General features: G+C 46.1%; 1 protein-coding gene across 1 annotated transcript in view; it reads left to right on the top strand.

Annotated features, from left to right (window-relative positions):
- The window catches only part of SLC7A5 (solute carrier family 7 member 5), a 37,198-nt gene that overhangs the window by 1,713 nt on the left and 20,068 nt on the right, over nucleotides 1-15,417 (top strand). The window contains exon 2 of the mRNA XM_051805731.1: nucleotides 10,561-10,686. Within this exon, the coding sequence (XP_051661691.1) occupies nucleotides 10,561-10,686 (126 nt within the window). The remainder of the gene's footprint in view (nucleotides 1-10,560; nucleotides 10,687-15,417) is intronic.

Genomic DNA, 15,417 nt, shown 5'->3' with positions numbered 1-15,417 from the left:
CTGTCTCACGAGGCGTTGCCTTGCAGAGAAGTTCAGTCATGCTGTGATGAATTCAGGGCACACAGATCTCTCTCCTTGCTGCAGTTTTTGTCACGACACTGGTGTTTTGGAGTCTGCAGTTGTGCTGCTCAAGCCCCATTTTCCATGGGGTGAATGCAAAGTCACCCCATCCAAATTCCTCATCGTTTAAATACAGGACCGTTTTCTGCCCTTCCCTCCTCATTTCCCATTCAATCTGTTCCACTCCACTGGTCTTCTTGTGCCTTTATAAAGGTGTATGTTGGGAAAGGATGTAATTTTTGGGAGGGCTTTGTAAAGCATTTATTCACTGTACAAAATCACAGCCAGGTGATCTTTTTCTTTCTGTGCTTTGAAGTTGTGAAGAGAAGGTTGGTTGTTCGTGCTGCCCTTTCCAAGGGGATTGTGTTAGATTCCTTCCCCCTCTGAGGATCCCAGGCATCCAAAAGCTGCAGCACATGGCTGTTATGGGAAGATATATTGTCTGTAAATATCTTTATACCCACACTGACCGAGGCTTTGGGAGGTAAATTATATGGCTAGTTAGTAATAATAGCATTAATAACAGACAGGGCAGTGAGTTGTACTTTCTCTGGGCAAGATTAAAACCTCCTCAGTCCCCACATCAATTTTTAGGAATGTAAGGGTATGTAGATAGGCATGTGGATTTGCATCCAAGTTTTTCACCAAGTGTAGGGCACATATTAAGGAAATATAATTATTCAACTAAGAAAGCTGCACCAAGGTTAGGAAATAGTTCTGCTCATGGGTGCCTTGCCTTTTGCAAATGTGGTTTTAGAGCTTTCCTGCCAGTCTGCACTGTGGTTTCCTCAGGGACCCAGAGGAGCATGGCACGGATGGACGTGGCATTCCCGTTCCTTTCTGAAAAGCCAAGGAATTAGGGCATTGATTAGAGGCTTTCTTACTGCCTTATGGCAAAGTTTTGCTGTGCAAGCACATGTTGGAGTTGCCAAAGCCTTTGAGAACGTGTTTCCAATAATAAATACCTTTTAATCTGAGGGATCATTCCCGAAACAGGTAGGAGGAGGTGTCTTTTCACATTTTATTGGTCAAACCCCAAAGCAGGGGTTAACTAGACTTGCCCATGGTGAGATCTGTTCCCTGACAGGGTGGATTGCAGCATCCAGCTTCTTGAAGCCAGGTCTCATTCCCGTTCCTGCTTCTCCAGTAAATGTCTCCAGCTTTCCTTTGCTGGCAATGAGGAGTTTCCCTGAAGCAGAATTTGTTCTTGAACCTTTATCTTGAAATGCCAAGGAAAGAGTTTTGAGTTCTCCAAATCTCCATCAGTTCCATGTGTTCCTCCTTTAAACTCCACTCCCCCCACACCGCTGGCTCCTGTTTTGTTTATGCTTTGGGTCAAATTTGGGGTTGTCTCCTCTGCTACAAAAGGTTAGTTCATCCTGCATCGCCTTCAGCAAGTCAGCTTTGGTAACTTTGATTTTTTGGAATTAGCTTTTCAACTCTCTGCTGCCAAAACCACATCATGGGCTAGGAACAATAAATGAAGTAAATCTGCTCCAAGGACTCAACAGCCACACAACACTTGTGTGGACTAACAAGCAGCTTTGTTTCATGGTTGTTCCAAACATCAACTACCCAGGGAGATACTTATTTCTTTTCAAAAGCAATAGAGTAGAAAAAATGACCTATTTGTGCATATGCTGTAGCACGTACATTAATGAGTTATCTCAAAGAAGGAAAGAGCAGTTTAGGAGACAATAGAGGAATTTGGGACTGGGGGCTGGAATTCAGTATCCGGAATCCAGCTTTGTAGAGCAATCCCAGCTCTAGTCCTTGCAAAGTTTGTATCTCAACATGAAATGCAGTTGCTGCACGCTTTCTAGTAAGAGGAGAAATAACAGAAGTTATTTGTTTCCCCTTTACTGGTGTTGAAACAGTTGGATAAATAATGTGCTGTTTGGTATTTGCCACAATGAAGTCCAGAGACTGTATTAATGCATTAAGAGACTCCATAGTCTTGAATGAAAGAAAAAAAAGTGGTTGGAATAGGGAATTGCCTTCTCCTGAAGGTGCCGAGGAAAACAAGGTGGGTGGTGAGTGGAATTTACCTACAAATAGGTGTTTTTTGCTATGAAGATTGTAATCTACGCACAGTTGGTGTGCAAGACTTCTTTCATGAGACACCATGAATGCTTGTTAGGTTTGCCAGATAAAGGGTGGGAATTCACTACAGGGAAGTCTTCCTGTAGCAAGGTGGGCCAAGCTGTTCCATCATCAGCCTGGTTCGTTTGTGTTCACCACGAACCAGCCAGTGCTCCTTGGGTGTGGGAATTTGGGTAGCAATTTGGCTGAATGCTTGTCAGGCTGCAGATTGTTGATAATTCTTAGAAACTTCAGCATCTTCTTTTACCTGTGAGATTGTATGGCTGATATTTTTAGAGCTGATAAATAATAACAGCAAATGCCAAGGGACAACAAGCACAAAGTCTGCCGTGTAGCCAAGAGGAGCAGAAAAATTTAAAGTCCATGAAACTAGAGTTTGTGCATGAAATAAGTTGAATCTACCCAAATCTGATCTCATCTAAAGCAGTTTTACCCCTTCTGTAGCTGATGAGGGACAGCCTTTAGGTCCTGACTTTGCATATTTGCTGTACAGTATCAACATTGTACAAGGCAAAGATTTAAACTACGGAGGATTCCACGCTCTCTGTCTCGGGTGCACGTGGGTCAGGTTCTCTTTCACAGCTGCCACTTGTGTTAACATTTCTTAAATTCAACTGATAAATCTTAACAAAAATCCTTAAAAATCACAGCCCAGCACACCATGTGTGTTCTAGAGGTGGCTCAAGGATGCAAAGTTTCAAATTGCCCAGTTCAAGAGCCCGTGGCTATTCCTTTTTTCCACGTTATTTTGCAGATTTCCTGCTTGCACAGAAGCGCCTTCCCATGTATTGTGAGGAGTAAATTAATTCCCTGTAGATAAGGGAGGCAAGAGATAATGCTGCTATTCCATAATTTACCCATTTCTTGACAATATAATCTGCTTCCCAGAAGCCTGAGAAACCGGGAGTTGGACTTGATGTTTCTTGTGGGTCCCTTCCAACTTGGGATAATCTGTTGCATATAATTTTATTCTTGATCTGCAGCGTCAAATCAGCAGTTTGATTGTTTGCTGCTGAATTCTTTTCTCACTTGTTAATTATATGTGCAAATCTGGCACTACTAACCCCAGCACAGCAGTTTCTGCTGCCTCCAAAGCCACAGTATTTTAATCTTCTTCAAAATTTATTTAGACTTTCTTTGCTGCTTCTGAAATATTATTTTGGGCACTCCTCCTGCAAGTGTGGAATTCCGTGGAAATGATGATGAATTCCTCATTTGTCTCTTTTGTTTTGAACAGCCAAATAGTGAAAGAATTAGTAGCAGCCAGAGCAGAGCTGAGTCATGTCTAATAGCACATGTCATGTGGAAGTGCCTGACACCCCTCTGAGTAACTTGTGAGTTAGAGGAGAAGGGAATCAAAGCCAGGCTCTGGCAGAAGGGTACAAACACACCCCTGACCTCTTGCCAAGTCACAGCTGTGGCCATAAGTGAAGGTTCAACGTCGGCATCTCCCCCAGAAGTCACAGATGTTGAAAGCAGGAACATCTTTATTTGGCATTAAGGTTTCACTTCAAATCTGCCAAGCTCAGCTCTTTGCCCAGGTGTTTGAAGTGAAGAGGTGGATTTTCACCTCATCAAGTATCAGCTGGTAAGCAGGCCAAACACAAAATAATATCCCATCCCTTCCCTTCTCTTCCCATCCCTTCCCTGTCTGTCTCAGAGGGGTTTATTCTGCAGCATTTCTACTTTTAATTAATCTGCCAGGACAAGCCGTGTGTGAAGCTTTGAAGATTTATTTTTCTCTCCTCCAGAAAGGTGGATTAAGTGACTAAAGCTGCATCAGTAAATAGGCCCTTGCTTGATCAGAGTGGAGGGAAAGGGTCTGTAGAATCCCTGCTGGATGGCAAATGCTGCAAGGCTGAGCTTGCCTTTTTAATCTGCGTTTAATTAGAGCAGCGTTAATGAAAACAGGCTCTGACACTCGCAGGACCCTCCTGAAATCAATGAAAGCTTGGAGGACTCTTGAAACACAGCAACCACTGCACTTACAGCACCTCTTGGCTTTCACAACAAGTGTCCCATTAAGTTTTATTGTATTTGGATGATTTATGTTATTACTGAGATCCTTCAGAGTCTTTCCCTTCTGGCATGAACAAATTGGGAAGGCTTTTTCATGGTCAGTGTCATTCAGAGCAAAATCACTTGTTTTCAGCATTCCAGGAGTCTCATAGTCCCATGTCAGATGTGACCAGTAGATCAAATCCAATGGATGAGGAAGCAGTTTTTTCCAGCCAGGGTGCAGAGCTGAATTCTGACCCCCTGCATGGCACAGGTGACTTGACTCAGCCTAAAACCTGCCTGGAATTTTTCATGAGGAAGCTCATGATCCAGGGTTTAGCACTGAGTGCAGTATTTCAGCCACCTTCCTGTGAATTTGTGGGATCTAATTCTAACTATGGAAAGGTGCTTCTGTGGAAGTGTAACCTCATGGTGGGCCAGGTAAGATGGGTTTTGCAGGTCCAGTTTGGCCAGGATGATGACGTGTCTTTGGGGCTTAATGTACATATTAGTAATACTTAATTTGTAATATTAAAGTAATGTGTTAGTAAGTATTAATACTTAGTAAGTGTTGGTCACTGTTAGGAAGATACTTCTAAAAGGTGGCCGTGGTGGAGATGTTTAGCTTGTGATAGTTAATTTGCTGGGAAAGGAAGAAATATGGAAAACCTCTTTCTCCCTCTCTTTTCTCTCTATATTTTGTTTGTCTTCCTGTGGTAAAATGACCTTTTTTGTGGAATTGCTGCATCATGTCACTTGGAAACTTTGGCAGTAAATCACAAGCTTCTTCCTAAGGAGACAAAATAGTAACTCCTACCTCTAGTTAGGAGTCAGCTCCCCTTACAGTGATACATTCTTTGTAGTTTGCATGTGCCACACAGTTAAAATAAAGTGTACCACTGTCATTATGGGATGTTGGTACCACAGCAATGGGTGGGTTATACAGATTTGGGATCTAGCCTCTGCAGTATCTGGAAATGGTGAAATTCCAGCCCCTGAAGCTGCCTCTTGGCCCTGGCTGTGCTGCACTGGCTGGCACAACTCTAGAGAGAGATGGCAGGGAAGTGCTTGGCAATTTATTCTTGCAGAATTCTGGGCACCTGAGGGGGTGGATACTTCTGGGATCACAGAGTGACATCCCAGCCTCATCCCATCTTGCACAAGCTTCTGTGTCTCCCAGCTCCCTGGAATTGAAAGGCAGGGGAGAGATGGAGCTGTGACACTTTCGGGGTGTCTGGGGCCATTTGTTGGAGACACCCAGAACTTATGATCTCAGGGGGTGGATTTAGAGGGGATCCCTTTCCTTAAATTCCAGTGGCTGGGCAGCTTTTGCTTTCTCCTCTCATTTGCTGATGCCTCGTTCCCTGATTCCTGTTTTGGGAAGAGAAATAAAAAGGAAACTCTGACCCATTGCCAGGTATGTTGATTATTATAAGTCGATTTTAATATAGACATATTTGCTCTGGGGCCAAGTCTCCTTTCCAGCTGCCCCCAGGCCTTTCCCTGCTCCAGACTGGTTGCCCTGGGTGTTAAATTTCTCCAGGGACTTGTCCCTGAAGAAAGATCTGCAGAGTTTTTCCTTCTGCTTTTTCTCTTCACCACCTTGCAGGGCACAAGGCTTCAATCAATACCTATCAAGCTGAAATTTTCTGAACCATTTTCTGCCCATGTCCTTGCATGTCTCATGTTGGATTGTGCTGTTAGAAATAGTCACCTGAGACTTTTGGGAGACACTGTGGCATCACAGCCACCAGGATATAAAATTGGTGGGAGGTTTTTTTGCCTTAGTGAATTGATTTTCCTATGGGTTTAAAGCACTGTAGTCACATAATTCCTGGTTTGTCCTGTGTGGAGTAATTCTTTATTTTCAATTCCAGCCTCTGGTGAGCTGAGGCAGCAGTTCCCTAAAGCCCACGGACTGTTCTGTGCCTGGGGTTTGTTCCTTGGTGGCCACAGGCTCAGCTTGTCTTGTCTCTGCCTGAAACCTGGTTGTACCATCACTGGTAGGAGAAAAAACTCCTTGTGTGTCATCTGAACTTCATAAGGAGTGAAGGGAGCTGGGGAGAATGGGGAATGGAGAGGAGCTGGAACTGTTCTGGAAGTAATTGTAATCTGGGAGACAATCAGCATCATCCAGTGGCAGATGGTAAATGGAAGCATCATCTTACAATTTCAAGGGCCAAGCACTTTGGAAATGTGAGTTACAAGCAGGGGTCGTGCATGATAGAACAACTTACAGTCCCTGTTTTCCTGCTGGGGAAGCTGAGGATGAGAATTTCCCTTCATTCTTCCCCTTATTTTCCACAAGCTCCTCACCCTACTGTGCATTTTCGCTCTGTCCTGTAACACCACGAACAGGAATCCGTGGGCAACTTCCAGCAAATTATTGAGTTTACTCCTTTAAAGCAGCTCCTTCCACTCATTTATCCATGTTACAGAGGTGTACTTGGGAATACAAGGCAGTACTACAGGTCAGGAGCAGGGAAACCTGTAGGAGGTGACATCAAGGACCCAGGTGACATGTGCAGGGCTCCCAAGAGGTGTAACCCCACAGGCAGCACAAATTCTGATACCTCAAGGATTCCTACACTCATTCCAGAGACTTTTCACCCGAAAAGCTGCTGAAGATCTTGGACTGAGCTCCTGTTGCCCCACCAGGGCATGGAGTTGGATCCTTTTCCCTGTGAGTGAGGATGATGCAGAGTTGTGGCTCAGCTGCTTGTTTGTTTGATTTTTTTTCCCCGACAAAGCCTCCCTGAGCGCTGTCTTTACTCTGTGCCCAGTCCATGTCCACACTCCCATTATCCAGGAAGAGCTGCAGCCCTGCCTTTTCCTGTAGGAATATTGCCAAGACTGTTGCATCATAAGTGCCAGGCCCAGGTTTACCTGTGTCAGGGCTCCATTCCCACTGTTTGCTTTGGGCAGAACGCCACAGGAGCTGTTGTTCCATGCAGCGTGTTTGTCATGGACTTGTTCTAGATAGGATTGTCACAATCCCTTGCTGTGTCTGCTTTGTAGGCATTTATTCCTGTTGTCATCTAGGAATTGTGTTTCTGGGAGGGATCTTGGAATGCCAGTTCGAAGGAATACAGCTGTAAAATGTGAACTGGTGGGGGCTAAAGTCCTAGGCCTAGTGTTGGATTAGTCAGTTTGTCCTTGTTCCTATCAGTAATGGGAATTACCTGGCTGTGCAGGTGAGGGCCAGTGGAGCAGGTTCAGTGACGTGCCTGAAAGCAGCAGGGTCTGCTAGGACAGAGTAAATATTGAAGCCAGACCTGCTGTTGTCTTTAAAAAGCCAAATGTCTCTTTGAAAGCTTCTGGCTTCCCCTGTAGCTTGAGTTACCTTGGAATGAAGATAAGAATGAAGGCTGGAGCAGGTGAAGGGTTGAAGAGCACCTGGTGAGCATGTTCTACAGCAGTGAAACAACAGGATCTCTCCCACTTGTGCCAGAGTGATCTGTAAATAAGGAATGGGATTTAGATGGGACGTAAGGAAGAAATTTGTTACAATGAGGGTGGTGAGGCCCTGGCACAGGTTGCCCAGAGAAGCTGTGGCTGCCCCATCCCTGGAAGTGTCCAAGGCCAGGTTGGACAGGGCTTGGAGCAACCTGGTCTAGTGGAAGGTGTCCCTACCAGTGGCAGAGGGTGGAACTGGATCTTTAAGGTCCCTTCGAACCCAAACCATCCTAAGATTCAGCCCCCCCACTACATCTGCCATCCCTGCAGCTTTCTAGCTCTTATTATCCCAATTATGTAAAGCCTTTGGAGAGGGGCTGGTGGATCAGCCAAGCTGTGTCATGTCAGGTCATGCTGAAATCTTTATTCCTAGAATGATTCCTGGCCTGAGTGGGGCACTCCAAAGGTCTCCCTGGCTGGTGCCTGCCAGGGGCTGGTAGCTGGAGCCGAAGGGAAGATGCTGCCAGAATTAGGGCAGTGCAGGCTGATCTCTGCCTGTGCTGTATCACTGCCCTGATTTAGAGTAAAGCCCTTGCTGTGCAGTTTTCCTGGGAGCGGTTCATCCGAGGTGAGGGAGCGGTGCCAGGAGGAGCCCCTGCGTGGCAGGGCAATATCTCAGATCAAAGGAATCAAACTTGCTGCTTTAAGAAATCCCAGCCCTCTGCTCTCCTCAGAAGCTGAGCAGCCACTGGAATTCGTCCTGGAGTTTTTACTGAAAAAGTTCTTATCCTGGTTTGGTTGTTTTTTCTTTTTCTGTGGGATTCTTCCTGATGGGAGAGACTGAGGTTTATTTCAGCCCTTCCTATGTGTTGAAAGCATTTAAGTGGAGTAACTCCCCCACGCTCCTTTAGGAAAGACAAATATTATCATTATTGCATAGTGGGAAAAGCAAAGCAAAGCAGAGGGGCTGTGACTGGCAGGGCTCTGACTCAGGGCAGTGGCAGAAGTTCTCAGCCTTCTTCAGTCTCTAATCCCAAGTGTTTTATTTTCAGGGAGCCTGTTTATCTGGCACTGGTGAGGTTTTAGGGCTGGATACAGAAACTCGGATTGTGCAGGAAGCTTTTGCCTTTTATTTTCACCACCACTCACCCACAATCTGTCTGGAGGAGTCTGTACAAAACCAAAACGTGAAAAACAGCCCCAAAAATCAGTATTTCAGTGGAGACCAAAGCATCCATTGTCCTGGACACAGAATGCCTAAATGGGAAGGGAATGTCACTCACACCTCTCAGGGCTGTCCTCACCCACGGGAGAAGCTTTTAGCTGCCTGAGCTCATCCTTTAAATATCCCTCTGTAAACAAGGGGAGATTTATTTTTAGCATAATCGCTGGTTGAAGGGAATCCTGGATCCCCGGCTCCCTCCCTGTTAGGATTCACTGGAGGTGCTTTTAGTAGGAGAACCATGAGCTGTGATGTGCTTTCTTCTCTCCCTCCATGGCACAGACATAAGTTGACCTGCCTAAACTTTATTTTCTCCTTCCCTGTTATCTGACAACGTCCCTGCTGGAGGCAGATGTGTCCCAATCTCTCTGGTGGTGAGAAGCTGTGACCCTGCAGCCCACAGATAGTGCTGGGCTGCTCTGGGTGCTGAAAAGCTGCCAAACCTGGGCATGGGGTGACTTTGTAGCTGCTCCATATCTCTCAGGAGCAGTGTGGGGTGGAGGCACCCTGGGACAGGGTGCCTCCAGCTCCAGAAGAAGAGTTGAAATCTGCTCCTTCCTGAGCTGCTGGGGACCAGCAGGGCCAGGGGCTGGCGAGGGGACAGTGAGGGGTGACTGTGCACAAGGGAGGGAGCAAGAGGGGAGGGCATCCATAACATTGGGCACTGTCACCTTTGGGGTGACATTTTCCTGTCCCTATAACAAACAGCAGGCTCTGGGCAGGGAGCAGGGCACCAAAATAGTAAGTGATTTGGAATAGCAGCAGGTTTAAGCCATTATTTTCTCTGAGGCAGGTGAAGCTCAGCCAGGAGCAGCTTTGTGGCTTTGGACAAGCCCTGGCTCTGGCTGTACCTTGCCTGGCAGGAGGGTCACAGTGCCAGGAGCAGGATACAGATACAGGGGCAGAATACAGGGTTGGGGGACAATAAGGGAAAAAAAAGGTTGGAAATTAGTCTTGATTGATTCTATTAACTGTAGGACAACTTGTAGGAATTGGAGCTTCTTGGCAAGCAAAATGCTGATGGGAATGACCACAGTCCTGGGCAATCCTCTCTCCCATGGCCACAGTGTGTGGCTCTGGGGAGCATCTCCAAACCCTGCACAGCCATCCCTGGCACTGCTGGTTGAGCAGAGGATGAGGATTTCCACAGATCCAGCTTCTCTTCCCACCTGCCCCACTGACCTGCAGGTGTTGTTTGTGTTGTATCCCAGAGTGTCAGGGCAGGGACAGCTCCTCCTTCACGTCCAGGCAGGGGCAGCATGGTCTGGCCTCGATAGCTTTAGGGTGCTATTAGGGTCCTTTTATTTATATGCTCTCAGAAGTGTATTCTTCAGTTCAGGGCTGTTCCTTGTCACAAGGACTATGTACATTATTCAAATCACCTATTGACAAAATGAAGTATAGAATTGCAAAGTGTGAGGCTGCAGAGCCTGGCTCTGGACTAGTTTCTTTTTTAGGAATAGACTCTCTGGTTGGTTAAGTTTTAGCAAAAAGCAAATCACAGAATCACAGAACGGTTTGGCTTAGAAGGGACCTTATAGATCATCTTGTAACCCATGCCGTGGGCAGGGACCCCTTCCACTAGACCAGGTTTCTCCAACCTGGCCTGGAACACTTCCAGGGATGGGGCAGCCACAGCCTCTCTGGTCAACCTGTGCCAGGTCCTCCCCACCCTCACAGCCAAGAATTCCTTCTGTATATCCAATCTAAAAATTTGTCATAATTTGTCTTGCATGTTAAGTGTTTCCCTGGTGCTGATGTGTGTCCCTGTGTGTCCCCAGTGCTGCTCACAGCCGTGAACTGCTACAGTGTCAAAGCTGCCACCCGTGTCCAGGACGCCTTTGCTGCGGCGAAGCTGCTGGCGCTGGCCCTCATCATCATCCTCGGCTTCGTGCAGCTGGCAAAGGGTGAGTGCTGCTCCTTTTCCTTGGGGAAGTGCTGTGGACTCACAACAGAATTAGGGAGAAAGCCCAGCAGTCCCACCCTGAGCATTCCAGAGCCGGCAGAAGGGCTTTACAAACTGTTCTTGTTCTCTGCTGTGCTTGGGCATTTCCAGCTCGTGCTTTGCTGAGGTTTTGCACTTTATTTGGGAGATTTTGTATTTCTGTCACAGTTTAGGCTTGATTTCATACTAATGGAACCCAGCATGACTCAAGGTCTTTCTGACTTTTACAGTCACTGTAAAATCCCTTTGGGATTGCAGGGAAGTCTACAGAGAATGAAGATTTTGGTGCTGTTCCACTCAGAAATCTTCCTGATTCTGGCTGGTCGTGGCCTTTTGCCAACAGACAATTACCTGTGTGTAGAGAATATGTGTAAACCAATCCTGATCATTTTAATCCTTCCACAAACTGCCCTGCATGTTTTCCTTCATCCAGCTCTGGGTGTGGAATAACTTGATGGAGCCCATGGGTCACCCAGGGCCACCTGGATCGGGCAGGGCTGCAGGGACCACATGAGGAACAGAGGCATTGGAGCTCTCAGCTGACACTGGCACATATCTGTCAGCCAGCACCTGGAAAAGAGGATAAAAATGGGAAGATAAAGCAAATTTTCTGGTGGTTTTGCTTGTTTGCTTCCCACACACATAAAATCGTCTCAAACCCAGAGATGTAGTTTGTTCCAAACCCATCTGATTAGTTAATCCTCACAGACAAGCTTCTTTTTTTGGTGCTAGTTTTGTGGAAATAAATGTTTCTTAGGAAACAGTACAATCCTTTTTTGCTAAATGGGGATCAAATCTCCAGGGAATCCTGTCTCTGCACAGTGTGTGTGTCTGTGTGTGCTCGTGGGTCTTTGTAATTCCTGTCTCAGCCCTGGGAGCCAGTGCTGTCTTTGCAGAATTTCTTGCTTTGTCAGAGGTTTTATTTTCTTCCAGCTCGGTGCTGACACTCAACAGGGACATTGTTTGGGGCTTATCACAAAATACACCTCCCTCCACAACTGCCCAGCCTGCTTTGCTGAACTGTTTTGTCTCTCTTAGGAGGATAAGTCACCATAAATCTCTGTTAGTTCGTTAACATTTTGCCATAAAGACCTTTACAACTGTGCTTTGTTTGCACATATAATCTTAATTTGCATCTTCAGAACCACCTTCCTTCCCTCCATGCTGTCCGTTTGCCCTTTTGTTCAGGTGGAACCACTTTCTGCTCTGGTTCCTCAGGTGTAAATCCATGCTATTTCCACTGAATTGTATATGTAGCCAATAAGAGATTTCTGTCTTGTGCACAAAAACATCCACCCTCTGCTCTTGTGTTATTTTACTTCCTATGAAGTTGATTTTCAGCTCTGGAGAGCTACAAGCAGGACCTCACAGTGCAGGCAATTCCATGGGATTTAGTTTACTGCTAAACCACCTGGCTGCTCCAGGCAGGGTGAAAGAAAGTCAGATCAAAAGCAATTCTTTGATTACAACACCTGAAGACAAAGTCTGAGTACACAACATGAAGCAAACTGGATCAGAGTGGGATCCTTGGGATCTACAGAGGCTGCTGGTTTACACCTTGTTCCTGTTTTACAACTGGGATTCTGCCTGGGGTCTCACATGGATTTTATTAATCTCCTTAGGGAAGTTCAAGCTCTCTGCTAAGTCCTTAAGAATGTACAAGCTCCTTTCCTGTGCCCTTCCTCAGCTTCCACCTGCATTTTGCACCTTGGTCCATATTCCTTTCAATAATGCCAGGTGACCCAGTGCTTTTAGCAGGGATACATCATGAGATTGTCTTTTTTCTTCTTTATTTCTTCAAGGAAAGCATGAAAATTCCCATTTTCAGTTGCAAAAACGCTGCACTGTTGTCCATCTTTGTCCTGTACAGAACCACATTTCCCTGCCTTTACTGCTCCTCCATGTGGCCTTGTGTCCTGCTGTTCCCATTCCAATGTTTTTTTTGGACAAAGAGGACTCTCCCCACCCCCAGCTGGGTAAATCCATCCCAGTGAAGTCCTCACCCAGCTGGTTTGTCTGGGGCTGCTGTTCCAGGGGAGATGGGGTTGTGTGTTCCCCTGAGGATTAACTGGTTTTACTGGTTCCTGTCCCATTGCTGGTTTGTGTTTTACAGAATCCATAAACAGACAAGAGGAGCAAGACCACATTTTTGGCTCAAATGTGGAAAGTTCTTTGATTTCACAGAAATTTTCTCTCCCACAATTCAGCTTTTGGCTTTTTCTCATTTTCTCCTTCCTGATTTTCAGAGGAGCAGTAACATCTCAAGACAAAGAACTCTGAGGCAATATTGCCACACAGAAAAGAGCATTTCCTTGTGATCTCCCCTGGGCAGCTGTTTTCCATCACTCCTTTCATACCACTTCAAAAGGAGGGTGGAAATTGGTTTCCTGCTCAGTCTTTCAACTGCTTGAAAGTTGTCTCAGCGTAACTGCCCCAGTTGGGATGAAATTATTTTATTAATACGAAAGTTACACTTTTAAAAACCTTCTTGGGGCTGGAGATGTGTTTTAAAATTTCAGTGCCCTGCACTTGGTGTGTTAAACTACCAGTTTGCAGCACTTAAATAATATAGATAACTTATAACATAGACAGGATCAGGATTTTTTCACTCCAGTACTATAAAAATGAGGCTTATCTTGGTTCTATTATTTTACCAGCTCTCAATCTGCCTTCTGTCCAGCCCCCCTGGGCATTTTTTGGCCATATTCTTGACCTGGAGGTGGTTTGACAGCAGGTTTGAGGGATGTTTTCTGCACTGGATGTAACACAGGAGGTCTGTGGTTATGTCCTTCTCATACCTGATCACCCTGCACCTTAAAACCTTCCCTTAAAAACTAACCTAGATGTGACATGGTAAAAAAATTGGGCTGATCTGTAAGGACACACTCATGCTTTTTACATGGGAGGGAGTTCAGGAAAGGTTTTGATGTCAAAAAATTCTAAAAACCCCAAAACACAGACATATTTCAGACCTATTCATTTCTGTTCTGATGCCCCAGGGTATCTGGAGTGTTTTATGTGCCCTCAGGCAGCTGGAGCAGTGTGGGGCAGCTCCTGGCTGCTGCTGCAACCCTGGCTGTGATGCTTCACCAGCAGTTCTGCTTGAAAACCCAGGATTGGGCATTTGGGACTTAGGGAAATAGAATTTAACACTTATTTTATTGAATTATTTTTATTGGATTTAATGTGCCTTTATTTATTGTCCCTTTTCATTCTTCTTGCCCAATTTCTGAGCTGAAATTCCTCATCTGTGGTGCCTCGAGCTCCTCTTTGGTGACAGCAGCATTTTCCTCTCTCGACTCCCTTCCTTGGGCTGCTCAGAGACCAGCAGAGCAAGGGGTAAATCAAGGACAAAGTAGGCAAATTTAACTCCAAACCTTTGCCATGGAGAGCTCAGACTGGGCAGGGAGGTTTGGGTTTAATTTGGTGGGTTTTTTTCATAAAATCCCAGAATGGTTTGCATTGGAAGGGACCTTAAAACCCATCTTGTTCCCCCCCCTGCCAAGGCCAGGTTGAACGGGGCTTGGAGCAACCTGGGATAGTGGAAGGTGTCCCTGCCCATGGCAGGGGTTGGAACCAGATGAACTTTGAGGTCCCTTCCAACCCAAACCAGGCCACGATTCCATGATCAGTCGTGCCCTGCTCCCCGCTCGCTGAGGGCAGGTGCAGCAGTGCCTTTGTCTGTGCCTGGAGGAACCAGCTCTCCCAAGGGACTGGCTCCTGGACACAACCTGGGATATGAGGACCAACTGGTGGCAGAGCTGTGAGAGGAGTTTGGAGCCCAAAGGCAGAGCAGGTGGGTGTTCACCCAGGCAGCTCATGGGAGTCAGGAGCCACATCCAGTAGATACAGAACATCCCTGAAGCCTCTGAGTGTGTCCCTGCACACTGGGCCTGAGGCACCAAGGATTGCAGGAAAACATGCCCTGCAGCTGCCTGTACTGCTTCTTGTTCTTGGGCATTCCAAAATGCCACCAGGACGGGATTTTCCAGCAGGGAGCTTTGAAGGGAGCTTTGCTGCACCTCTCTTACTCACTCTCTCATTCCCGGGGCACATGGAAAGTGGAATACTGTGCCACAGACAGGGAAGCTGGGAAAGCTGCCAGGATCCTGCCCCTCTAAATCACATCAACCGTATGTTGGAGATGAATCAGGCGTCAAACGCTGGAGGGCTGATACAGCAATTATATTTTATGGGCCTCTCACTCTCTGATCCTGGATTTCTCTTCCAGCCAGAGGTGGATGGCAGTGCCCAGCCCAGGTGCTCCTTGAGGGGAGCAGCACTTTGGTTCCGCTCAGACAATTCTTTTCTTGCCTTCTCTGCCCAGAAAAATTTTTGGCAATTACAGATTCAGGGGTAGAGTTCAGCCTGTTTGGGCTTTTGCATTGTACAAGTGTGAAGTGGCCTGTCCAAGAATAAATAAATGCATTTAATAACAACAAAAAACCCAACAAACTAAACAAGCAACCAAACTAAAAAAAAACCAACAGCCCAAAATACAGAAACAGTAGGTCAGTGACCTGTGATGATTGTTTTGATCACTGAGCTGAAAGCTTGGCCTTTAAGAGTGATGTGAGCTGTTGTTTGTTTAATATGGAGCTTTGAGGATGGTGTGAGCTGTTGTTTGTTGAGCTGTTGTTTGTTTAATATCAAGCTTTAAGGACCCTGTGAGCTGTTTGTTTAATATTGAGCT

This window comes from Manacus candei, unplaced genomic scaffold (genome assembly GCF_025592945.1).
Source record: "Manacus candei isolate 608988 ecotype Guabito, Panama unplaced genomic scaffold, ASM2559294v1 h1tg000065l, whole genome shotgun sequence".
Lineage (NCBI taxonomy): Eukaryota > Metazoa > Chordata > Aves > Passeriformes > Pipridae > Manacus > Manacus candei.
Note: the sequence above shows the minus strand (reverse complement) of the source record. Positions and strands in the feature narration are given on the sequence as shown.